The sequence below is a fragment of the Malus sylvestris genome, chromosome 8 (assembly GCF_916048215.2).
Source record: "Malus sylvestris chromosome 8, drMalSylv7.2, whole genome shotgun sequence".
In the NCBI taxonomy this organism is placed as follows: Eukaryota; Viridiplantae; Streptophyta; class Magnoliopsida; order Rosales; family Rosaceae; genus Malus; species Malus sylvestris.
Window position 1 is genome coordinate 11,841,131 of NC_062267.1, and position 26,464 is coordinate 11,867,594.

General features: G+C 39.0%; 2 protein-coding genes across 2 annotated transcripts; one reads left to right on the plus strand and one right to left on the minus strand.

Annotated features, from left to right (window-relative positions):
* Positions 1-756: 756 nt before the first annotated feature.
* LOC126632761 (DDT domain-containing protein DDR4) lies at positions 757-4,764 on the plus strand. The gene is made up of 11 exons (XM_050303230.1): positions 757-1,116; positions 1,220-1,327; positions 1,966-2,055; positions 2,152-2,189; positions 2,281-2,362; positions 2,504-2,610; positions 2,688-2,841; positions 2,992-3,084; positions 3,218-3,341; positions 3,670-3,709; positions 3,955-4,764. Exons 1-11 carry the CDS (start codon positions 937-939, stop codon positions 4,487-4,489), a joined length of 1,551 nt encoding a protein of 516 aa, XP_050159187.1. The 5' UTR covers positions 757-936; the 3' UTR covers positions 4,490-4,764.
* Positions 4,765-7,440: 2,676 nt separating this feature from the next.
* Positions 7,441-16,202, minus strand: LOC126632759 (DDB1- and CUL4-associated factor homolog 1-like). The gene is made up of 14 exons (XM_050303229.1): positions 15,725-16,202; positions 14,601-14,679; positions 14,339-14,455; positions 14,050-14,228; positions 13,143-13,956; positions 12,960-13,057; positions 12,389-12,812; positions 11,676-12,278; positions 11,342-11,524; positions 10,777-11,247; positions 10,361-10,471; positions 10,038-10,156; positions 8,311-9,925; positions 7,441-8,222 (listed from the first exon to the last, which is right to left on the minus strand). The coding sequence occupies exons 1-14, from the start codon at positions 16,015-16,017 to the stop codon at positions 7,521-7,523; spliced, it is 5,808 nt and encodes a 1,935-aa protein (XP_050159186.1). The 5' UTR covers positions 16,018-16,202; the 3' UTR covers positions 7,441-7,520.
* Between the last annotated feature and the right edge of the window lie 10,262 nt (positions 16,203-26,464).

Consider the following 26,464-nt stretch of genomic DNA (forward strand, 5'->3'; position numbering starts at 1 on the left):
AATGGTTCAAATTCGTCTTTCACAATAATCAAATATGAGATCTGTCATTTATAAGTAAAGAAGAATATCACTATAATACTAAGTGGCAAGAATCAAGACATTTTAAGTAAGCTCAATGACCTAGGAATAAAATGGTTCAAATTCGTCTTTCACAATAATCAAATATGAGATCTGTCATTTATAAGTAAAGAAGAATATCACTATAATACTAAATGGCAAGAACCAAGACATTTTAAGTGCATGTGACATAAAATTTTACTTTCGCTCGCTCGTCCAGTTTCAATTTCATCAAACCTAGTCCACGTGGTTTCCAATATGTTTTAATTTGAGGAACTTTGATTATTTCTTGTCAAATTTGGATGGGAAAACTAGAAGGACCAAATTTGATAAAAATTTATCCAAACTAAATGGACGAAAAACGTTTTAAATTAATAGGAAAATATGCACCCTCGCTCATCTCATAATAAATTAATAGACACGCACTCCACCCATCATCCCGTAATAAAAACAGTTTATTTTTTAAGATTATGGTTCAAAACAAAACACATGCCAAGTGAAGGAAAATTCCGATCAAATTATGGATGAAAAAAAAACAAACAGGATTAAACAGGAAATCATAATGTGGTGGCCAAGTAGGATGTGCACTTTCTGTTTGTAAATAATATTGTTTGTTTAAAAAAAAAAAAAAAAAACCACTATTTAACCCACTGGCACGTTTGTCAAAAAATCCTTAATTTGAAGTTGGGTGCAGTATAGGCCCTGTAAATTAACCCTAGAAAGGTAACATCTGGTAAAAATTTAGGCGGGAAAACCCTTGAAATACACAACATTTCACCCCAAAAACATTCACTGCCCACACCGCACCTCTCCCTCTTCTCCTACCTCTCTCGCTCCGTTTCCTCTCTCTCTCTCTCAACGTGTCTTCGTCCGTCAGGTATGGCCGGGGGTCGCCGGAGACGGGCGGCGAACGACGTCGTCGAAGGAGAAACCCGATCGCCGAAGAAAGACGAACAAGTCGTGGTTTTGGACGAAGAGGAGGACGAAGATCCTCTGAAAGCCACGGTCGCGAGGCTTCGCGGACGATGGGAACTGGCCTCCGTCCTCAACTTCTTGATCGTAAGATCCTATTTTGTTGGTTTGGTTTTGTATTTTAATTTTTTTTGGGATTTAATTTTGTTTTATTTTTATTTTTAGTAATATTATTGTTGTTTTTTGGTAGGTTTTTGAGCCAGTGATTGGGAAGGCTGCTAGATTATCAGCTGAAGAAATCGAGATGGGTTTGATAAACCCGAACTCACTTGCTCAGCTTCACATTGCTCTGTTGAAGGTGTTTGATCTTTTTATCTTCTATATTTGTTTGTTTTAGGGCGAGAAATTGCATCTAGTGGTTTATTTTGATTTTCTTACTATCGAATTTTTGTTCAAAAATGTTTCTGGATTCGATAGAATCGCACCATCGATGGATTGCACTAGGTCATGGGTTGGTTCAATGTGATATACTTATGATAATTATACGATTTGATTCCTAAATTATATATTGCTGCACCTGCATGGTTTCTGTTTAGTAGTGCTGTTTCAAAGCTTAAGTTAAATTCTAAGTTGAACGGCCCCATATTATTTCTTTCAAGGGTTTGTGGCTGATTTTGTTTACCCAATTTAAATATCTTAGGTGATTCTTTCTCTGTTTAGAGTATGACTGTTGAACGAATAGTCGGGTTGGGGGAAGACATATTTGAAGTCGGGTTTTTATTACTTGTGGAGATTTTTTGATTAAGAAACAAACATAATGGTCTTTGCAAACTGGTAGGAACACGTCGATTTCAGAAGTCATAAAAGGAAACAACTTGATTTGTTTTCAGCATCTGAAATCCATGCATATGTAAACTATATCACTCTGTTTATTTTCTCTCCTTTTCCAATGTGATCATCTTCTTCTCACTACTTTGACGACCTGTTTCTTGCCAGGGAATACCACCTGTAAGTAAAACATTGGATGGCTTGGAAGATGCGTGGGTGACTGTGCTTTGTAAGAAACTTGCTCCTTGGTGGCAATGGGTGAGTTGTTCTAAACTTTGGTAGTTTTACTGCTTTTACACCCTTTTGTTATTTAGTGTGTATAACCTACAGGGATATATTTTCTCTTCATTGCAGATTGCTGAAGGGGAAATTCCGCTACTGGCAGCTAAAGGGTATTGACAACGAGTTTGTTTCTCTGTATTTAATGATCTGATTTCATTTTTTAAATAGACTACCATCTTTACCATTGTGCTGTTTGTGCAGAGACGAGATATCCCATTACAAGGAACTTGATCCAACAAAACATTTACTACTCTTAAAAGCACTCTGTGAACTCCGAGCTAAAGTAATAAGTCCTTATTTTTTATGTGCTCCTTATTTTTTATGTGTAGGTAGTTTAACATGCTTTTTAACCATTTGATCACCTAAGTTTACTTTTACAATTGTGTTGTTTCTGCTTGTTGATATAAATTCCTTTTGTTCCCAGCAAGATGATGTATTGGCTTATATTAATGTTAATCTGAAACAAGGAACTGAGGTTTCTTTCTTCCGCAAAGATAAGATAGGAGGAGATCGAAAAGGAACTACCTATTGGTAATCTATTGATATGCTATGAACTTATGTCTTCAATGAACGATTGGCTGTAATACTAGTTACTACATTCATGACAGGTATGAAGGAAATGCAACTGTTGGCCATAGGTTATACAAGGAAGTAATTGTCCTTGAGTCGAAGGCAAAAGCTAGGGGAAAAGGAAACCTGCCAAGTATTAGTTTTCAGTGGGAGACACTGGCAACCAATCTCAAGGAATTTCGTAAAGTTCTTGTAAGCAAAATTCTTATATATTCCAAGATTAGAATCCATATTAAATTGTTGGTGGAACTCTTATTAACTAAGTATTCTCATTCGTTATATGAGTACTTTTGATAACATTTTGTTTCCATAAATAAAATTCTTCCTCTGCTGTAATTGTAGGATGAATTCTCATCAAGCAAAGTTGCCGCCAAAGTTGCTATTGCTAGGACTATTGAATCCGATGTTATTCCTGCTCTTGAGAAACTTCAGCAGGTTAATTTTTGCAATCCTTTTTTGGCTGTTAATTTTAAGACTTGGGGTGCCATCATTAGCAGTGAACCTTATTTGATAGTTTATGCTTACACAGTCGTTTGTTATTGATACCAAAAACGATTGTGTTATGCAGAAGAAAGAAAAGGAACTAAGAAAGAAACAAAGGCTAGAAAGGCAACTGAATGATTCGAGAAATTCTTATGCTGCTGGAACCATTCGTACCACTCGCACCCGTAGGGCTGTCAGCTACACATTTGGTATGATGCAAATTTATTTGGTTTAGCTTCTCCCCAGCATGCGAAACAGATCGTGGTTGAATTTTGATAACCTTATACATTTAAAGTCGGTCGTTCTGTAACTGGGTCACTGTTATACTCTAACTGATTGTTGTTAATACTATGTCTGAGAATTAGAGAATTTTCAGGGTATGCTTTGAACTTGTGAACTGATATTTTGATTTAATTATGTTGTCATCCATGGTTATGAGTTTATTCCGGATGAATGATGGTACGACCCTATACTTCCTTGTGTTCGGATTTTTTATCATTACAATCTAATAGAGATTTTATTTTAAATAACATGCAGATGAGTACGATCGGGCCATTCATGATGCTATAAAAGCAAAGTAAGTGCCATGCTTGCTTTCTTGAAAAATGTTTTCATCAGCATATGAAGGTTACTACTGAAAGGATGTTACAGTTCTGGAGTTATGCAACACCTTTCAGAATGTTCTTTCTTGTCCATTTGCCACTCAACTTTTTATTGAATCTTTACACTTTATTGGGGTTCCTGCGTGTAACTGAATCTACTAGTTTGTTTCCACATTATATCGCTTATCTCTAACGACTGTCAACTCTACTTGTGGTTCAGTAAGAAAACTAGTGAAGAGAAAATGCAAGAAAACAAGCGTAGAAGAAGAAATGGTGCCTCAGAGGGAAACTCAGAAGATGGTTCGGACAAAAAAGGTGATTATATTAATGGCGACAACAATGATTCTGGCAAGAAGGATGAATCTGCAGGTAGTGACACTGCAAGCGACATGCTTGAAGAATTTTCTACTGATGACGATGATAAAAATTGGGGTGATCGTAGTGGCATGAAGGATGAAGACAACAGTGACCAGAGTGACTCTGGAAATTCTGAGACGGACAAGACCTGTGCTCAGACTGATGGTATTGCCCAAAAGCCAGTGGGCGTGCGCTGGAGTTCAAGACTAGCAGGAGACAGTAGCCATCTGGTCATGGACAACAGAAACTTGGTTACAAAGAATAGGTCCAGACAGAGACCTATCTGTAACTCTGCTCTTGATTCTGTTGTAATACCAGATTCCGATGATGAAAACTCGGAACACAAATGCAGTGAAAGAGCAGTGCATGAAGAATCACCGGTTACTGTTCCGGAATAGGTCAGTGAAAGCTAAAAGAAGTATTCTGAAGCAAAACATAATATGCAAATCAGTACAGTTTAAGGTGATTTTCCTCAATTTTGGTATTAGGGAGGAAATCTTTTTGGGAATCTCATGTTTGTAAATGCAGTAGGATGATGTAGTTTCTGCTAATTCCTTTGTTCAGATTTATCACAAAATCTGTTCGAATGCTATTTAAGTCTGCATCCTTGTCAATCAACTTAATTTATGCCAGATGATCATAATGATATCAAGAGATGTGATGCTATTTTCTAGATTTATGCACATTTTATGTTTACTCAAGTTATGCAGCAGTATTAGTTCTCTTATAAACGGACGTCCATTCTTTTAAGACTATTGTATTGATATCAATACAACAGAAGTGTTGGAATCTAAACGTCTTCACCCAAGTCGGTCAAAGGCACAATATATGGAATGCAAGTTCAGTGTGAATGGGGTGCAAATGAGATAGGGGTGAGGATTGAAGATCAAGAAGTATCAAAGAGTGAGTGCTTTCTCTTGGATTTGTCTTTCAAAAGAACGGAAAATTGGATGGTGATCTCAACCAAGGAACAAAATGCGGATAATATCGGCGATATATCGCCGATATTATCGGTTTTTCGCCGGACCGATATTTTAATAGGTATCTAAAGGGCTTTCGTCAAAATATCATGATATTATTGATAATATCGCAATATTTCTGAAATTATCGCGATATTTTTGGAATTGGGCTACTCGGAGAAGAACGCTGGAAATGGGTGTGCCGATTCTTTAGCTAATTTCGTCCCAAAAACCTTGCAAAAACACGATTAAGATCAAGATCTAAGCTATAGAGCAATTGAAAACACAACCACAATTCATATGCATGAATCAATCGAAGAGGTAAGAAGGTGAGGGACCGAGAGTTAACCTGACCATCGACGGCGATGGCAACGACGGCGACGACGAATGCGCTACCTTCGCCATAGTCCCCTTGAGCAGTACAAGCTCTCTGGATTTTGTTCACCAACGAGATTAGGTTCTCCATTCTTGGCTTAGGAAGTTGGTGGCGGCGGCGACGACTACGGCGTCAGAATCAGATCGCCTGGATCTGAGGCGCGCTCGAATCTTTGACGTTCAAAGACCTAGATTTGCGGTGGAGACAATGACGAGGGGCGAGGGGCGAGGTCTCTGTGCGTGTGTGTGGGAGACGATGACGATGACGAGGGGCGATGTCTCTGTGCTTGTGTGTGGGAGAAGGGAGAAGAGAGATCGAGAGATTTGTGTGTGTGTGTGGGAGAATGGAGAAGGGAGAGAAGAGAGAAGGATTGAAAGAGTGAGAGACCTCAGTCTCTGTCGGAGAGAAGAGAGAAGGATCGAGAGAGAGAGACCTCAGTCTCTGTCTGCGTGTGATGTGTGTATGCGTGTGTGATCTGTGTGTGCGTGTGTGCTGGCGTGTGAGAGTCTGTGTGTGTGTGTGTGTGTGGGTGGCGTGTAAGAAAAAAAAGCATCTAAATAATTCAACTTTTATAGCTTTTACATGTACAATTTTTGATAGTCTGTGACTGTGTTTAAACTTCTTTCATTAATTACTACATATTTTCTACACTCACAATGTTTGCCAGCTCGCTATATAATCAACTTAAATCAGTTAAATCCATCATGCAATGCATTTCCTTCCAATTTTTTGTGATAAACTAATAGATAATTGACTAAATAAACATCCTGCAAAGTTTCAATAAAAATTTTCAAGTTTTTCTTACAATTTCCGTGGTTTCCATATTATTTTTATCGATATCGATAATATCTCGATATTTCCATCGATAATATCTCGATATTTCCATCGATATTTCCATGTTTCTAGACTACCGATATTTCCGATATTACCGATATTTAATACATTGATCTCAACCATAGATATAACATATAAGTTGGATAGATGAAGTAGAAGAGTGCATTCGGTGTCTTGTGCGACCGATGTATGCCATTAGAGTTGAAGGAGAAATTTTCTAGAATGACAATAAGGCCATCAATGCCTTATGGCATAAAAGGTTGGGGAGGTCACATGTAAAAAATGAGGGTAGCGGATATGAGAATACCCCATTGGATGTTTGGGCTGACGAGAAAGGACAAAATTAAAAACAAAGATATCCGAAGTAAACTAGGAGCTGCTCAATTGAAGGTAAGATGAGAGAAAATCAATTAGGTGATTTGAACATTTGAGCCGAAGACATACACATACTTTGGTTAGAATTATGAGACAGAGATTGAGGGAAATTTGTGGAGTAAGATCTAGAAAGACTTGAACAAAAAAAAAAAACTCTTAAGAAAAAACAGAGTATTTGAAACTAACAAAAAACTTGACACAAAATTGACCACAATATAGATGTTCCCACTTTGTAAACTAAGGCTTTGTTTTTATTCTTGTTGTAACGTATTCATGTTCCGGAGTTATTGACTTGACGTGCACGCACAAGTATCCATATTCCGGAGTTATTGACTTGACGTGCACGGGCGTGTGCAATTGATGTGAAGACGATAGCAACATATATTGATGCTTTCAGGTGATCCCTCCGTGTTAAAATGTGTTTGACGAAAAGTATGACGACACCCGCAAAGACAGCATGACGACATCCGCAAAATTTGTATGCTCCTTCGTGGAAAATGATTATCTCCGGATCCCTTCCTCCTAATCCACTAAGTTCGAAGATTCAGACCATTAAAATTTGATCCAACGATTACAAACATACGCTCACTTTAAAAGTTATAATAACTATAACCGTTTGATCAAATTTCAACGGTCCGGATTTCCAGACTTGGTAGATTAGGAAGAAATGATCCGGAGAAGATCCCTTTCCCTCCCTGATGATCCACTTAGGGTCAACCCTTAGATATACGACACCATACATTCTTCAACTCCTGTCGTTTTACTGGAGGACAGTAAAACACTGGAAGGAAAGGAAACCCAAAGATAAATTAATACCACTACGATATCTGGTAAAAAACATACTACTCGTCTTTAACACCAACTTAAACGATAATTATGTTACAGTTAAACACCAAAACCATTGCTCATATAATCTTCATCCCCACTGCTATAGGATTCCATCCCATCACTGTCGTCGTCGTCGTCCTCCTCCTCTCCGTCCGTCACAATCTCCAGCATTCCACCTCCTGCCTCAAGGTCATCCACGATGAAATCTCCGTCGTCGTCGTCATCATCGTCACTCACGCTATCATCATCATCGCCATTGCTCATATCATCCATATCACTATCATCCCCATCCAGATCCGGGCCCAGTATGGGGTCCACGTCCCCATCGTCATCGTCTTCGGAATCCTCATCTTCTTCTTCACTCTCAGCATCATCGGGATCGGAATCATCGTCGGTCGGCCTTCGTCGACCAATTTCATAAACTCTAGCAGAGGCTAACATGTCATCTTGGTCGTCCATTGTGATCAACCCAACAAACGAATCAGTAGGTTCTGTTGCAAAGTCGAGGACACAACGATCAACCGGAATAGTGGCAATGTCAGAGTAGTTAACTGCGTCCACTGTGCGGAAAGCGGCAAAGAGTGGATGCTTTACGCGTCGGGTGTGAACTGCTGACATTACATCGTCAAGATTTCTTCTGAGGATTGCATAAATTACATCACCACGAGCATTGAAAGTTATTGTTGTTTGGTCTAACGAAGGTACACTTCTAAGGAGTCTAAATTTCCGGAGATCCCAGACTTCGGAGTTTATAATCACCTGTTGGATAATTACACTAATCAGAACAGAATTGATCAAGAAAGTGGAAGAATATGATCAAGTGAAATGGAAGTGCAGTTATACATACCTCATTCCCAGCAGGATGGAAGCCACCACCCCCATAATCCGTAAACTGATCAAAACGATGAATAGGGGTAGAAACCCGCCTGTCCCACAGCACCCCATTCCAAAGCAGCATTGTGTCTGAAGGGTTGAAATGTATTTGAGAGTAAACATGTCCACGACCTGTAGAGCTAGAAGATGTGTCAGACAGTTTCGATTCCAACTGGCTAGTTTGAATGTCATACAGGAGAATCTCTCTCTGAGTCAGCTCTGTTGATAGAGCAGCAAAAATATCCCCAAAATTGCTAAATCTTGCAGCCTTGCACCCTTCAAAGGAATGCATAGGCCCAGCAGAGACTGAAGATGCCTCCCACAACCTCACATCCTGGGCGCTTGATGAAAGCACAAGTTTGGTCTCACCAGAAAGACGCGACTGAACAAGCGTTACAGGAGACTGGTGGCTTGCACAACTCTCCAGTACATTGCTGCTATTGGAGTCAAAAATTTTGAGCTCTCCACCATGGCTGCCTACTGCAATGTGAGAGGAATCACTAAGAAAGGAAATGCATGTCAAAGGGGTACCAGAATCATCACGACAAGTTCTCCATGGTCGGAATCTACTGTAAACAAATTGACGGTCCTTACGATTACCGTGAACCCCACCATATATGTTTCTGAACTCACGCGTTCCAAACCGGGCTGTTACATTCGATGGGGCATCGAGGTTTCGTTTTGGTTCAGGACAAACATGGGGGTGTAAAAGAGAAAGTGGTGGAAGAGTGGTTATAGGTGCAGGACACTGGCGATGCTGGTGCTTCAAATACTGAATAACCACAGAGTCTAGAGTTAATCGCTCTGAGTTGCTTGGTTGAGGGTCACTCTGAAGCCCAAATTGGGAGGCAGGTGTTGCAAGGCCGACACTAGAACTACCATACTGGTTATCATCCTGATACTCTGATGGCAAATAAGCTGGTGTTGATCGACCATACTGATCTCTCAAGTTGGCAGTTGGGGTAGAGAATCCAACAGGATCAGTTAGTAGGCCACTCTTCCGCACCGTGGTAGGTGTAGGACAAACTGGAGACCGAAGTCCATGGTCGCCAGTGTGAAGGCGTTTCCCAGACAATAACAAACACCCAGGATCCTTCAGCTCAGATAATTTTCGTTTCATTGGCAAGCCAATGGGTGTCTTACTATGGGACTCGGTATCAGTGGTAGGTTTTGGCAGGGATACTGAAGGAGTTTCTGATGCATTTGCAGTAGCAGAAAACTGTTTTGCTGCACTAAAAACTTTCCTGGGCGATGTGAGGTGAGAGTCATGAGATTGATTCTTCGACTGTAGACCAAAATTAGGAGAGAAAACTAGAGGTTTTTTCTTCATATATGAGAAAGTAGGATCAAATTTTAATTCCTCATCCTTTGCAGTAATCTTTGATTTGTTTGTGAGAAACCCACTTGAGGTTCGACCAGAGGGCCACTGAATTTGTCCTGAAGGGGCTTCTTGTGTGGCTTGCTGAACAAGAGATGAGGGGGCAGCCAAAGATGGCAAAGGCATCAACTGAGCCTCTTTTAGCAAAGAGGCAGCTGTTGCGGCCAACCCAGATGCCTGAAGGTGTTCATGTATTAATAACAGTAGTTCCCTGAATTTTCAAGCATACATGCATGTACAGAGAGGAAAATTAGTAAGCAGAAAAATTCAAAAGCAATGAAGTTCCAATGAAGAATGGAAAAACAAAAGAAATCGCTCCATACTTGGAATGGTATGTGATAGGAGTGGCAGCCGCTATAGCTGCCCTTTCTAAGCGCCTCAATGTTGGCATAGCAGCATCAGTGGCAGCCAATGTGCTAGCTCGTCCCGAATTCGTCACAATCTACAAGAAAAAGTAATATGAAATGAGTTTAGACTATGAACTAATAAGTCAGTGGGACAAAGGGGAGGGGGCAAAAGAATATGGAATCAAATATATTCTTTGGATGTAAATTAAAGCCATTAACAAGTAATCCACAACCCCATATCGTTCTTAAAAACTAATTTTGATAGATTGGAACACTAGCACAAGAAGAGAAATGCTTACTGCAATAAGCTCAATTGCTGCCTGTGAAAGTTCAGCTTGCCACCTGCCTTGTTCAGTTCCGTTTGTCTGGTTACCTGAATCTCGAATCAGTTCTGATAGTTTCTTCCCAACCTAGAACATCAAATTGCACTTAGCAGCAGCTAGCACACAAAAATTGATTTATCACATAAGGTCCTAACTTCAGGCATTGACACAACAAAACCATAATTGAGATTTTGAAGACGATAACTTGATGGATACAGTGAAGAATTAACAATAAAAGGCTTCAATATGTTTGGAGTAAACTCTAAAGTATAAATTAGTCAGAAATAGTTATATCTGAGGTACAGGCCCAATCATGGCAAGACTGAGGATATAGTTCAAAAAGCCTTCAACTTGAACTAGTGAAGTGACAGAAAAATTGAGAAGTCATTTACCTGGAGTTTTGTCAATATATGGGCAATAGTATCGTCTCTGGCTAAACCAAGAAGGACTCGGCAAGCAAGTGCACGGAGACAGTCGAGTGCTGCGGGAGGAGAATATATACGGGGTTGGAGGAGATGCAGAAGAACCTTTATACCATTGTTGGCACGAACAGACTCCCTAGCTTGGCGATAGCCTTGCTCTAATTGTGCAGCCATACCTGCACAGCCTGCCCCAACTCCTAAAGATATTCGGCGATCCCCCACCAATCCTGAAGTTGGTGTGGCAGGAGCATGTGCGCTGCTACTGTTGAACTGTGTACCAGGGGCTGCAGTGGAGCCTCGATCTGCTACAGCTGATTCCCCAGAAGGACCAGTAGAGGGTTGGGCAGACTGCTGGCCTTGTGCAAGTATAGGTGATTTACAACTGATTGATGGTGGAGGACAAACAAGATTGACCAACACATTAAGTGCCGATTGAATGATCTGGGAAGATACAAATAGGTAATCGGATTAAATGCATTGATATAAGAAAAGTAACACATCAAAGTAAGAAACAAAGTCATAAGCAGGTCTTTACCTCGGCATCCACGTAGCTACCACCAACACTGGCTGCATCTAAAATGACAGCTATAGCAACACGATTATTGCTTACTGTTGAATTCACAATCATCTTGCGGCTGCTAGGGACCAATGTCACGATATGCAAAACACCTAATGCATATTGAAGTAAATCATGTAAATAACGCTCAACAGGTGGAGCCTGCAGAAAGAAAATCCAGGTATAATAAGACACGGAATATAAAGTGAAAAGGCAATAGGGCATACTGGAAGTTCATGTTGCAAGAATGTGGAATTCAATAAAACCTGGGCACAAATCTTGTGTGAGAGAGACTAAATGTAATATATTATACCTGGCATAACTCCAACATAGTAATATGTCCATTAGAACCCAAAAACTTATCGACTGCAGGCCAAGGAGTTCTCACAAATGCAGGACCCAGCTTTCGGTCCTTCTGTAGCTGCAGAAATACTGCATCCATAGCTTCATTACTGATGTCAAGTGGCTTGTAACCTGCCCTTACACTTGGAAGATTCCGAGCTGCACTTCGAGTGTTCTTATTTGGACGAATAGAATCCACAAGCATAATAAGATGTGCTCTGAAGTACTGCCGCAAAGCAACACAAGTGTGGTAAGCTATCTGTTTCTCTGATGAAGTCAGTACTTCTGCAGGTGACCTGTCATTCCGAAGTGATCCAGAACTTGGGAGTCCTAGTGCCCCAGAATTTACTCCAGATCTTACGGATGCAGCATCATTTAAAAGACCCAGTAATTTCTGTAAGCCATCATGAGCATCAAAAGCATCAAGTACTGCCCTGAAAACAAATGCAGCAGCAAAGAATAAGGCTGCATTTTTCCTGGCTTGATCCTGTGAGCACTCAAGAAGTTGAAGAGCTAATTCAACCACCTGGTAGACCACATCTGAAGGAAGAGCACAAACACGCTCCATTATTCCCTAAAAACATAAATAAGTCATCAGTCAAGATGAACAGAGTAGATGGATATCATCACCCTAAGCTGAAATCAGAACTCTTAACAGCTAAACTTCACAAGACATGTCATTACCTGGAGCGAGCCGATAGTAAATAAGCAAGAAGAAAGACCAAAGAAGGTTTGAGCAACCCTAGGAACAGCAAGAAGTTTCTGTATGCCACCCCTATCCACAAACAGGGCAGCAAATTTCCGGTGAGCAGCCAAAGCACAGATGAGCTTCATTACATCAGGCAAAAGCATAGCAACCTTTGAAGCCTCTCTATGTCTGGAATTTCGTTGCAATAATGCAAGACATACATCTACCCCCTTCTCATGCAGTACAGGTCCAAGAACTTCGACATATTCTCCTAAAGTCTCAAGACATTGAATACAATATTTTTCTCTCAACTGTGCAAGGGACTCAGCATCCAGGATGAAGTATTCTTCAGCATCTACATGGTTTTCCGGTTCTGTACTGCTTGAAGTCATTGATTCGGCATTGATGCCACTAGAGCTCCTGCCAATCCATAGAAAATATTATTGCCCTCTAAAAGAAGGATATTCTAGCACCTACAAGTCATATTTTTAATTTTTTAATTTTTTATGAATCATTAAAATTTTAAAAGTTGATACAAGTCTTCTTTATCGCCAAGAGGTACCTTACCTTGAAACTTCAACCGAATTGGCAGCATCAATGACAGTAGACGCTGCTCTTGAAGCGGCCAAAACTGCAGCTTCTTCATTATTTGTAGTTCCAAATTCCTGCATAATTAAGTGGCAAACAACTGAGAAGTGTAAGAAAAAAGAGACAAAATGGTTACAGAAAGTGACAGTAACATTTTTGTACCTCTAAAGCTGCACTTTTGACAACTTCAGCAGCAGCATCACCAGCAGCTTTGATTGCTTCTGCAGGTGCATTGGCTGCTCTAGCTTCAGCTTCTGCAGCTCTAACTGCTTTCTTTACTGGCTCAGAAATATCTTTACATCCAACTCTACAGTCCTGGAAGCAGTCATCGTTATCTGCCCTTTCCAAAAAGAAAACATCCTCACTCTTCCTAGAATCCGGTATTTTTTTCACATCTGAATTTTTTAGCGAACTCCTATCTTTAACGCTCCGTCCATGTCCCAATCGACTACCAGATCCTGGAGAGGTCAAGAGCTGTTCATTCTCTACAACTCCTTCATTGGTCCTTCCCTTCCCTCTAGATCTTGCCAATCCGCGGTTGGGTCTGCGCCTTGAGGAGTCATCTCTCCCAATTTCATCAAAATCTCCAGATTTCATCTTTCCATCAGCATCATTGATCTCAACCTCTTCAGCCAATCCATCAGGTGTTCTTCCACCATCAACCCATTGTTCTTCAACAAACGTTTGCCTACTGATACTTCTGACATGATCCCCTTCAACAATCCGATCATCTAAACATCTCTCATCTGTTATCTTTGGATCATCAAAATGATTTGTTTCCAAACTCTGCCGAACCCTAGCACGACCTTCATCTCTACCTCTTATGCAAATAGCACCTGAGGTATTTTTACTCTCTGTTAAATGAGTAACATCCTTCTGAGTATTACTTGTCTCCCCCAAAACACGCACACGAAGATAACGCATAAGTTTGGCTGACAGCCCAGATGTCAACACATCTTCTACTACTGAACTGCCACTGGTTTCAATAACAATTAAGATATGTCAGCCAAACTAGTAAATAAGAAAAAAAATGAGGATGCAAAAATAAAGATATACTCCAAAAGCATACCCAGCCAAACATACAGCAAGAAGTCCTGTAGAATAGGTCTTTAGCATTTCAAAATCTGAGACCTCCTTCCCCCCCAAATCATGCTTCCAATTCTGATATTCAACCGATGAGATCGAAGTCTCATCCATCACCCAATCTTTTATTCTCTCCAAAACAGCATCTTCAAAAACATGAGGGTACTGTATCACATTTAGCCTTGTCAGATTGATAACAACCCATATTATTCATTTTTTAAGGAAAAACTATGATTAAATGAAAATCAACCATTACAAAGAAAAAAGGGTCTTACATTCCAGGTTAGTGAACAGGTTAAAAGCAGCCTTGCAGCAGCTGCTTGCACAGCAACAGAGTATCTTGTATCTGACAGGTATTTTGAAGATATTAATTCAAAGAAATCTTCATGTTCCTGTAAAAGAGAGAAAAAATTAGGACAGAAAGCTTTTTTTTCTTTTTTTTTTTAAACAAGTTACATTCCACTCATATGAATATATTATAGCAACCATCCTGAAGATATAAAAAGTAAAAGGTAATCATATGCCAAAACTAGTTACCCGGACTGAGGTCCCGAGCCGTCCAATGTAATGTGAAGCCCGACCATTGCTAGATGAATGACCATTCTCTTCCATGTATCTGCGTTAAATGAATTTTTTAACTCAATAATTATGGTTCAAAGAGAAATAAAAAAATTACACCAAGCTTACATATAAGATATACAGAGTTATGCAATGACCAAAACAGTGAAAAGTCACCAAATGGTAAATATACATCCATCCAAAATATTCTGAGTAACGAAAATAATCATGATTACCACCAACATAATAGAATAACCATTTCCTTTAATTAAAAATCAATATTCTTTTCAGATCTCAAACTCTCCTTTCTGCATATGTACATATGCATAACCTATTAACATCAAATCAACCCAAAAGCATATTATGTAACTATTAATAGTTACCACCATTCTTGAAAAAGTCCACGTCTAACCACTCGATCACACCCTAGTGTAACTTCCCAAGTCGAAAGTTCATAATCTAGTGGACTTATTTCCAAATGTCTTTCCTTTGCTGAGACCGAGAGTACAAATTCAAAATCATCAGGAAAAGTTTAACTCATTAACTTCACATCTCAAAGACAGTTTCTTAAACTCACCCATCATTTTGGACTTGAAAAAACCCTAACGTCAAGATGCAACTACAATGCTACATCCTATACCGTCCTTAAACCCTAACTTCAACCACAGCAAATCATAGACAACCGTCAAGAAAAGTCTTCAAACGACACTTATGTCATACCACCAGCAGGCCATGCATTACTGTGTAAAGCCGAGAAAGTATTGCTTACTAAGAAATGAAACTCACACTAAATGACAGTATGAGCTTTCTGAAAATTCACATTACTCACCAATTTCAACAAAACAGTAAGCAAATATATAATCGTACATAGGCCAACAAAAGTCATTAAAATACACACTCAATGCCTTTAAAACCCACAGCCTACAAATTAATCTAAAGCGAAAACCCAATACTTAAAGAAAATAACGAGAACAAGAAGAACAAGAAAATGCAAATTATATAGCACAGAGCAAATCATTACAAACCACTTGTATCGACAGACATCAATAAACACAATATAACTAAAATATTCGAAAGCTAAAAACGAAAGAGACGGTTCTAACCGAGACTCTTGAGTTTCAAGGAGCGAGGCAAGGGCGTGAAGAACAGTAGGACTAGGGTTATCAGGCGCGGCAGTGATCTTGTCCATAAGCTTCTGAGCCTTGGCAACCAATTCGTCGCCTTCATTCTTAACCTCCTCCTCCTCTTCCTCATCTTCTTCCTCCTCGCCTCCCTGAGATTGCGATTCTGGCGCCGCTGCCGGCGGAGGCGGTGGAGGCGGAACTGGCGTCCCGGGTTCGCCTTCCTCCCCTTGGCCTTGCCCTAAGTTCTGCTGCTCGTCCATGGCCGCCTCCATATCAAATACAGGGAATCCTAGAGAGAAAAAGTTGTAGAGAGAGAAGGGATTAACAATTGGAGATTGAATTAATATTTTTTTTGTGTGTGAATTATGTACGTTATTGTGTTTTTTGAAATTGGAATTTCAGGGTTTGTGTTATTTATAATTCTGGAGTTTGCAGAGAGAGATGAAAAAGGAAGCAACGCAGTGAGTGTTCGTTTTTATAGAGGAGGAGAGAGAGGAAGGTCGAATAGGAAAGTTCCGGAAAGTACCCGACCCGATTATTTGGAGCCCTACCCTGCCGTTCCCGGCCGTTTGTTGGAGGACATTTTACTTTTGGGCTTTCTGTTTGGGCTTTTTTTGTCCAAAGGACATTTCCTTCTTTATTTTTATTTTTTATTTTCATATATGAATTGGATTAAACTTTACCACATCACTTATTGCATGTATTTTTTTTACTAATCTAAAATTTACCGCCACTTACTACTACAGTATAGTTGTATTACTCTTCACTTGTAAGTAAAAGGTCTAGGTTCGATTTTCGCCAATGACGAATTTGAACTACATTATTGCAAACTCATTGTGAGGCTTAGCCACTCCCCCACCTTTTAGTATAGATAATATCGTTTGTTAGAAAGAAAAAAACATTTACTACGTGGTGATGCCAATGTATTATTTGGAAAATCAAGATAAAACCACAGTCCATACAGTCCATACAAAATTATTATATCACTGTGCATAATATATCGTAAGAGAAGAACCGAAAGTTATTTAGTGCTCCGAACATGACAATGTAAGAGAAGAAAAATGCACTCTTGCAGGAGTACCGACAACAACTCTTTAAACTTTTTGTTTTAAAAACATATTTTTTTTTGTGAAAAACAAAAAAAAAAAAATTTAGCTTAAGTAGAAGAGATGAGTAGACTGGTATGGTCACGACATAAGGTTGATTTGTAGGCCCAATGTTTCATTCAAAAAAGGCCCAATATCAAAAGTGGGATGAGGCGGGAACATCTAAAAACGCACCGTTTTAGTGAGAACAAGCCTCACATCCACTAGAAGACATCAGTCAGGCAATCTCTAACCGAAAGGTCTACTAAATATATTAACCGACAGTAATACATTTATACTAAATAATAACATGTTTTCTTGTTGGTTATAACCGACAGGATTTCCTAAGAAAAAATTCAAATGCAACGGCTAGTAGCCGTTGCATTTGTCTTTTTTTTTATTTACAAAAATTTTCAGATAACTTCTATTTTTTCCTATAACTTATATTTCACAAAATTTATTTCATATTTTTTTTAAATTCCATTTTTTTACTATAACTTCTATTTCACAAATTTTGTTTCATATTTTGTTTAAATTCCATTTTTTTCCTATAACTTCTATTTCACAAAATTTGTTTTTAAATAATAAATTATATTTAGCCCTATGACCTTTTGGCCCTCGGTTGGAAATGGTTTTTTGTGAAAGGGCTAAAACGAGCCCTCTGACCCTCTGGCCCTCGATTGGAGACGGAGGCAAATATGATCATGTACTGTTCATTAAAATATTAATATCTTGGAGAATCTTGGAGAGCCAGAGGGCTAAAACGAGCCCTCTAGCCAGCCATCGGTTGGAGATGACCTCACATTCTTCTCCTTCAAAAAATCCACAAACTAGCAGAAAAAAACATTCAAACATGAATTTCAAAACATTGGAAAATTGGAACTGGATTAAAGAAAAAAAATGTCTAAAACTTCCAAAAATCACGACATTCCAATGCTGCAATGCAAACATAAAATTCAGGGTAAGCCGTAAATCAGCGCACATTCTTAAGGTTTTACATTCATCCACTGACTGGATAACTAAAACCGAAATCTAGAACAACAATCTCATAGCGTCCTCTGGATTGCAAACACGCAGACCGCAAAAGCAACGTGCAAACACGAACAAGGCCAAGCTGTGAAACATAACCAAGCAAATCATCATCATTTTCTTGCGCTTTGGGTGACGCTTTTTAAGAGCATCAAGCTGCATCATTGCCCAATTATCATCAACAATGTCATCATCATCATTCATCAGATCATCCCTCTCTCTATCTCGAATGGTTCTAGTAACGTCACGTGCTGCCTTATACATCCCAAGCCAAGTGGCTGAACACACAAGCACAGAATGGCCGAGGATGTGTCATAAGGAGAAGCACGAAAGACCTTCCCTGCCACTGGTGATCCAAAAACATTATTGGAAAAAAGTGAAGAACAATGTAGTCGGCATCAAGTTTTCAGTTTATGTGCAATCGCGTGGTTTCTGCCCACCATGACTTCAAATGCTTCTGTATTCCTAAAATACAACAGAAATTTCAAATATTGAATCGGGTCAGTTTAGATACACCCATTGAATCACTATGCACATTTCACACCCAACATTGGACACAAGTTAAGAGATCTTTTTTCAACACTTTTTTCTATACAAACACTTCACAAACATCCTATGAGCATCAAAAAATTTCCTCAACATGGTCGATCGATCTGTTGGAGCAAAATAAAATGCAGAGACTTTCAATACTTTCTAACAAAAACTTTCAAATATCGAATTGGGTGATTTTACGTACACCCTTTGAATCATTCGGTGCACCCATTCTCCCAACAAGTGTGATACATTATTTTTTTTGCATAAACCCTACAAAAAAAAGGGAAGAAAATGATGAAACTGAATAAATCTGTTTTCTTTCCTTTCTTTTTCTCATAACCCAAACAGAGGAAAAGTAGCAAATAACCACATCTAACAAATAGAAAATAAATAAACGACTTTGCAAGTGATTAAACCCTACACATTCACAAACTTTCAACCAAAAACGAAATTTTCACAAAAAAATTACCTGTTGAAAAAGATGGTAGCTTTAGCTCTGTGAACGCCAGAAAGAGAGATGGAGCTGCCATGGAAAAAGAACACACTATTGGATGTCATCAGTCATCATTGAAAGTAGGGTTAAAATATTAGAAAGTTTTTGTCTAGTGGTGTTGTTACTTTCGGTTCCCCCCTCACTTACTGTTTTTTATTCTTTGCTTTCGGCTCTTCATGCTGTAAAGCAAAAGCAGGATATTAGATTAAGTTTTAGAGGGATTGCATGTCATCATGATGTTGGCTTAGCTGCCATCTTCCCTGCTCTCTTCTTCACGTTTCTTCTTCCTTATATGCTGCAACTTGTAACATTTTTAGTCATGAAATAAATATATAAAACTTCAATATGGTATCAGAGCAGGAAAAATAACCTGCTTCTGCATTTCTTCTAGCTGATCGTATTCCATCTCCGACATGGCGGAAGAACATTCTTATTCGTTTGGAGATGAAAATCCCCTGCCTTCCTCCTCAACCGTGTCTGAGGTGGATGTAAATCCAAATCAAAGATTAAGCTCGGTCTTGTTAAATGAGTTTAATTACTTACCTTGGTCGAGAGCAGTGAGTCTTGCCCTAGGTGGAAGATCCAAGCTAGGGTTCATAAATGGAAGCATCGAAGTCCCAGATGTTTCCTCACCAACTTATGAAATCTGGCTTTGCAAGGATCAACTAGTTATGTCATGGCTCCTAAATTCCATGGAACGTAAACTAGCTGAAGTATTCAGTTATTCTGAATCATCATTCAAGCTATGGGAGACAGTCAAGGAGATGTATGGCAGCCAGAACAATGCTGCACGTGTGTTTCAATTGAAGAAGGACATTTCCAACCTACAACAAGAAGGAAAGCCCTTTGTTCAACTTCTGGGCAGCATGAAGAGCATGTGGAATGAGCTGGAAATGTATCGGCCTCATACAACTGAGGCGTCTTTGCTACTAAAAAGGGCAGAAGAAGACAAGATATTCCAACTCTTGTCAAGCCTCGATTCAGGATACGAAGACCTACGAAGCCACATACTCATGAACCCCGATCTACCTTCCTTCACCAGCGTATGTGCAACAATCCAACGTGAAGAAGTACGAAGGAAAGTCATGAACATTGGCACAAAGACCGGTGTAACTGAAGTAAGGGCTTATCTAGCCAACGAAAGAAAATACAAAGTGAAGAATCCACACTTAAAGTGTCAACACTGCAACTATACTGGTCACGTTAAGGAGACATGCTGGATTTTACATCCAGAATTAAAGCCAGAGTTCATGAAGGATAACAAGGGCTCACAAAGACTGAACCGTGCACCACACAAAGCCAACAATGCAACTGCCTCAACATCTCATGGTTCTGATGCACTCAAGAATTTCACTGCAAATCCAGCTGCACTCATAAATGAGTTTGCAGTGTATCTTCAAAGCAAGAAAGAGGTTGGCTTTGAAGATGGAAATTCAATAGCTTTGCTAGGCAAGTTCGCTGGATTTCTGACAGACACACAACACATGACCCGAGATGACATGCAAGGTATCATGACTGCTTTCAAAACTGCTCTTAATGTAAATATGATGCATGATTTGTGGATTGTTGATTCGGGTGCCACAGATCATATGACCAACCATGTTTCTAAGTTTCACAAGTTTGAAAATTTTTCAAAACCTTCTCAAGTCTCAACTGCCAATGGTGAGAGTTCTAAGGTTTTAGGGAAGGGAAATATCAACTTAATGTCGGACAAAATTGAGTCAGTAGCCTTATTTGTTCCTTCTTTTCCATTTCAACTTCTATCTGTGGGAAAAATCACTAATACCTTAAATTGTTTAGCCATTTTCTCCCCTCACAATGTCATTTTTCAGGATTGCCTTACCAAGAAGACGATTGGTGAAGGGTTTTACCTTGATGGCCTCTATTACATATCAAAAAGCAGTCCCAGAGGATTTCAAGCCAAGTCCAGTCCATCCCAAGATAGTCAATTGTGGCATCAACGTTTAGCTCATCCTGCCCAACCTGTTTTGTCATCCTTGTTTCCAAACTTAGGAAATGATTTAATTTTGTGTGAAACATGTCATTTGTCTAAAGCCACCAGATTACCTTTTACCTCATCCTTATCTAGGACTAGTAAAGTTTTCGAACTAGTTCACTCAGATGTATGGGGACCAACGTTTGAATCTTTTGATGGTTATAAGTATTATGTAACGTTTGTTGATGATTTCTCTAGAGCCACCTGGTTATACCTTTTAAAGTCTAAGAGTGAAGTGATTGAAGTTTTTAAGGATTTTCACAATCTTGTTAAGAATCATTTTTCCTCTCAAATTCAAACCTTAAGATCTGACAATGGCACCGAATATATGTCCCATATCATGTCATTATATTTGAGCAAGCACGGTATCATGCATCAAACAAGTTGTGTCGGCACACCTCAACAAAATGATGTAGCTGAAAGAAAAAATCGTGACATACTGGAAAAAACGAGAGCATTAATGTTACAAATGAACGTACCAAAGAGATTTTGGTCACAAGGAGTCATGGCGGCTGTGTACATCATCAATAGACTTCCTAGCCGAGTCTTGGGGTTTAAATCTCCACTTGAAGTCATGAAAGGAAGAAAAATCGACCTTTCACATCTTAGAGTCTTTGGTTGTGTCTGTTTTGTTCATATACAGTCACACCATCGAGATAAATTGGACCCTAGAGCTCTCAAATGTATTTTTCTTGGTTATTCATCAACACAAAAAGGATATAAGTGCTATGATCCTCAACTAAGAAAAATAATTGTATCTAAAGATGTTCGATTTCATGAAGCTAACCCTTTTTTCAGCAAATCACATGAAGCCACAAGTCAGGGGGAGTGCATCTTAGACCTAATTCCTCTACCAAGAATCTGTACTCAAGATGTTTTAAATGACAGAGGTGCTAACCATGACCACATTGATGAATCTTCTACACCTCTCATTGAAGTCAATAATGAAGGTACTCATCCTGATAGTTCTGTGCATGATGATGACAACGGCAACCAAGAAAATCCTCAAGGTGTGGATGAAAATTTGAACGAGGATGAGATAAACCTCCCAGAACCTCGACGCAATCCTCGGCGTGATAGACAACCTCCCACAAGGTTTCAAGATTTTGTCACATATAAACCGAGGCATCCAATTTCAAATTGCGTGTCGTATCAAAAGGTAACGCCATCTCATGCTGCCTTTCTTAACAATATTTCAAGTCACAGTGAGCCTCAAAACTTTTATGAGGCTAATAACCAAGTTGTGTGGAAAGAAGCAATGAGAGATGAACTCAAAGCACTAGACCAACACAAAACCTGGAGCATCACCAAACTTCCACAAGGAAAAAAGGCAGTGGGCTGCAAGTGGATCTATAAGATCAAGTTTAATTCTGATGGTTCGATTGAGAGGCATAAAGCCAGGCTGGTGGCTCGAGGATTCACTCAAACATTTGAGGTGGATTACAAGGAAACATTTGCTCCTGTTGCAAAAATGAACTCAGTAAGGGTTCTATTGTCTGTTGCGGTCAATAAAGGTTGGTCTATGTACCAAATGGACGTGAAGAACGCCTTTCTACATGGTGATCTTGAAGAAGAAGTCTATATGAGATTGCCACCAGGACACCCTCAAAGCCAAGAGCCTAATTTGGTGTGTAAGTTACATAAGTCAATTTATGGATTGAAGCAATCGCCACGTGCTTGGTATGCAAAACTAAGTACCGTTCTTCATAGCATTGGTTTCAAAAGGAGTAATGTAGATTCATCATTATTTGTTCGCACAAGAGCTGCGAGCAAATTAGTTGTGTTAATATATGTGGATGACTTAATAATTACAGGTGATAATGCTGCTGAAATCACCACACTCAAACAGTCACTTCAACAAAAATTTGCAGTCAAAGATCTTGGGGTGTTGAAGTATTTCCTTGGAATCGAAATGGCATCTTCTTACAAGGGACTATTTCTTAATCAACGAAAATACGTCATGGACCTACTTAAAGATGCTAATATGAGTGATGTTAAGCCTGCTCTTACCCCTCTTGATAGCAAGCTCAAGCTTGACTTGGGAGGCACGTCACTCTCGGATATCAGCTTATATCAGAGGCTTGTCGGCAAGCTGATCTACCTAACGATCACCAGACCAGACATCTCACATTCAGTAAGTATCGCCAGTCAGTTCATGCACTCTCCCACCATCGAGCATCTGAACCTTGTCAAAAGGATCTTACGTTACTTAAAAGGGTCTGTTGGTCGTGGCATCCTCATGGCAAAGAATGACAACACTCAAATCATGGGGTACTGTGATGCTGATTGGGCAGGAAACGCAATCGATCGCAAGTCCACCACGGGTTACTGTACCTTTGTTGGTGGAAACTTGGTCACGTGGAAGAGCAAGAAACAAACTGTCATCGCAAGATCAAGTGCTGAAGCTGAATATCGTGCAATGGCCTCAACCGCGTGTGAGCTGATATGGCTAAAAGGACTTTTATGTGACTTAGGAGTGTTCACAGCTCAACCAATGACATTATTTTGTGACAACCAGGCTGCCATGCACATAGCATCAAACCCCGTCTTTCACGAGAGGACGAAGCATATTGAAGTCGACTGTCACTATATCCGTGAACAAGTACAGTCGCAGGTGATTCAGACGCATTACGTAAAAAGCTTCGATCAGCTGGCTGATATATTCACTAAACCTCTGGCTTCCCATCAGTTTCAAAGGCTCATCTCCAAGCTTGGATCCATCAACCTACTGGATCCAGCTTGAGGGGGAGTATTGGATGTCATCAGTCATCATTGAAAGTAGGGTTAAAATATTAGAAAGTTTTTGTCTAGTGGTGTTGTTACTTTCGGTTCCCCCCTCACCTACTGTTTTTTATTCTTTGCTTTCGGCTCTTCATGCTGTAAAGCAAAAGCAGGATATTAGATTAAGTTTTAGAGGGATTGCATGTCATCATGATGTTGGCTTAGCTGCCATCTTCCCTGCTCTCTTCTTCACGTTTCTTCTTCCTTATATGCTGCAACTTGTAACATTTTTAGTCATGAAATAAATATATAAAACTTCAATACACACTTAAATCAGTAAAATTAAAACCGCGAAATTTCCAAAACCCAGAGCTAAAAACAAATGACTTGAAGGGGGTTAATCGGAGGAGATAACGCAGAGAAGTGGGTTTCTGTTCTACCCTTCTTCCCTCATGAATATTGCCCAGTGCTCTCTCTGCAAGTAACCCACTCCGGCCTACTTGTGGTAAATAAACAAAGAGAACGTTCATAATATATTCCACCGGTCTCTTTTCCTCACTGATGATCATCACCTTTGGACCGACAAAGTACAAGATCAACGACTCTGATTAATGAGCAAACTCTTTCTTGCATTCCAATAAACCCCCCATTTTTCTTAATACGACATGTTTACATTAAAACAGGTAGAGAAATAAATTGGAATTGAATCTGTTATACTTGATAATCGAACTTAAAGTTGTTATTATGTGTCAGTGAAGAAAAATATCACTATATTAAAATATTAATTAGCTACACCAATTATTCCCGTTTGTTAGCCCATTTTTCTTTCAAAATTTGGTTTGATTTTGAAAGAAATTGAAATTAGTTACCAAATGGTCATTGAGTGGTCATTTCAAATCAAAATTAAGTAGTGACGTTGGGTGCATGGTTTTCTAATACAATGACATATTTACAGTAATTAATATGGAATTTGATTATGTCACCCAATAGACTAACAATAATAATTGGTATCGACCTCCACATTTATGAGAATTGAACATAAGACATTTTCCATTCAAATGAAAATGAATATTACTAAGTCAATGTACCAAATGACAGTTGATAGTTGAACTAAAGCACTAACTTTGATCATGGGGTCAAAATCTCATTTCTCCTCTTAATATAGTTTAGGACAATAATATCGTTTGTAATAAAAAACATTATATGATTTTATTATTTTCAATTGGTTTTTGTTTCGAACCTCTAACTAACATTTGAAATTTCTCACACATCAAAATAGACTCGTCAATAGTCATTCTAAAATTGACTTTGTGTAAACCAAAGTTAAGATGAGATTTTGATACAATTTCAAAGACGAGACTATACTAATGGAATTCTGCACATTTCAACACCATAGTTTGATTTGCACATGATTTTGATAAGTAAAGTGGTTTTCACACATTATTTTTAGCTTGTTACCCACCCTTCCTTATTTTTAGTCATCGAATTGATTAAGTCTAACGTAATCAACAACCAAAATTAAGTAAAAATGTGTAAAAAGTTATAAGAATGTGTTTTATCATTTCTCTTTTGACAATCATTTGTAACTCCAACTTTCATGCAAGCTTGGCCTGGCCTAGTTCGAGTTGGGCGACCGTCTGGGGCCAAACAAAATTAGAGCATCAACTTCCATGCAAGCCTGACCTAGCCTAGTTCGGGTTGGGCAACCGTCCGGGGCCCAACAAAATTAGAGCACCAAAATTATTAGGGTGCTATATTCATATATGTTTTCATAAGAGTATAAATTTATAAAATTTGGTTAAATGATCAAGAATTTTAACTAGAATTAGTAGTTTGTTGCCTAAAATTAATGACGAGGTCATGGGTTCAAAGCCCTATGTTTTTATTTACTTTCTAATTTTTACGAATTATAAAAAATTTTAATCAGAAGCGATGATTTCTATTGTTTAAAATTAACGAGAGGTCAGGAGTTCAAAATGCAATGTGCATGTTTATTCTTTCCAATTTTTACGAATTTCTAAATGCAAAATAAATTACATTTTCGTGTTATTAAATTATTAAGTTTGAAGTATTTTTTATGTATAATTTTATCGAAATCTTATATGTAAAAACAAATAATTTTTTTATATGAAACTAGGACGTGGCTCCGAACCTTAAAAATATCAGAACCGTGCCTTGCTTCTATGCATTCATCGTATGCAAAATTTGAGATTTGTTTATCAGATTTCGAAAAATCTCAAGGTGACAAAAATTTAAATCCATGCGGAGGAAAGTTGCACAATCTTCCTATAAGACAATGTATCGTGTGGGGGAGAGAGAGAGGTGGTAGCCTACTAGGTTCTCGTGTGGGTTTGGTCGGTGGACAATACTTGGGTCCTCACTAGGGAGGATCCAATTTACTCACCAAACTATGTGGATCAATCATTTTAAAACACCTATATACTCCCAATACTTGCAATATTTGTAACCAAACAGAAATTCTCGCTTAAAGCATGTTACCAAGCAAGGATCTTCTTCGTGCACTCCATCTTTTGTCGGCCACATCATAGGCAGTAAAAAGTGAATCCTCTTTAGTGAGGACATGAGTCCTCACTAGGAAGGACCCAATTTACTCACCAAACTATGTGGACCAATCATCTTAAAAAAACACTTGTAATGTAACATCCCACATCGTCCAGAGGAGTGAATCATATAAGCTTTATATGTATATTCTCATCTCTACCTAGCACGAGGCCTTTTGGGAGCTCACTAGCATCAGGTTCCATCGGAACTTCGAAGTTAAGCGAGTTCACGCGAGAGCAATCCCATGATGGGTGACCACTGGGAAGTTCTCGTGTGAGTTTATAGAAACAAAACCGTGA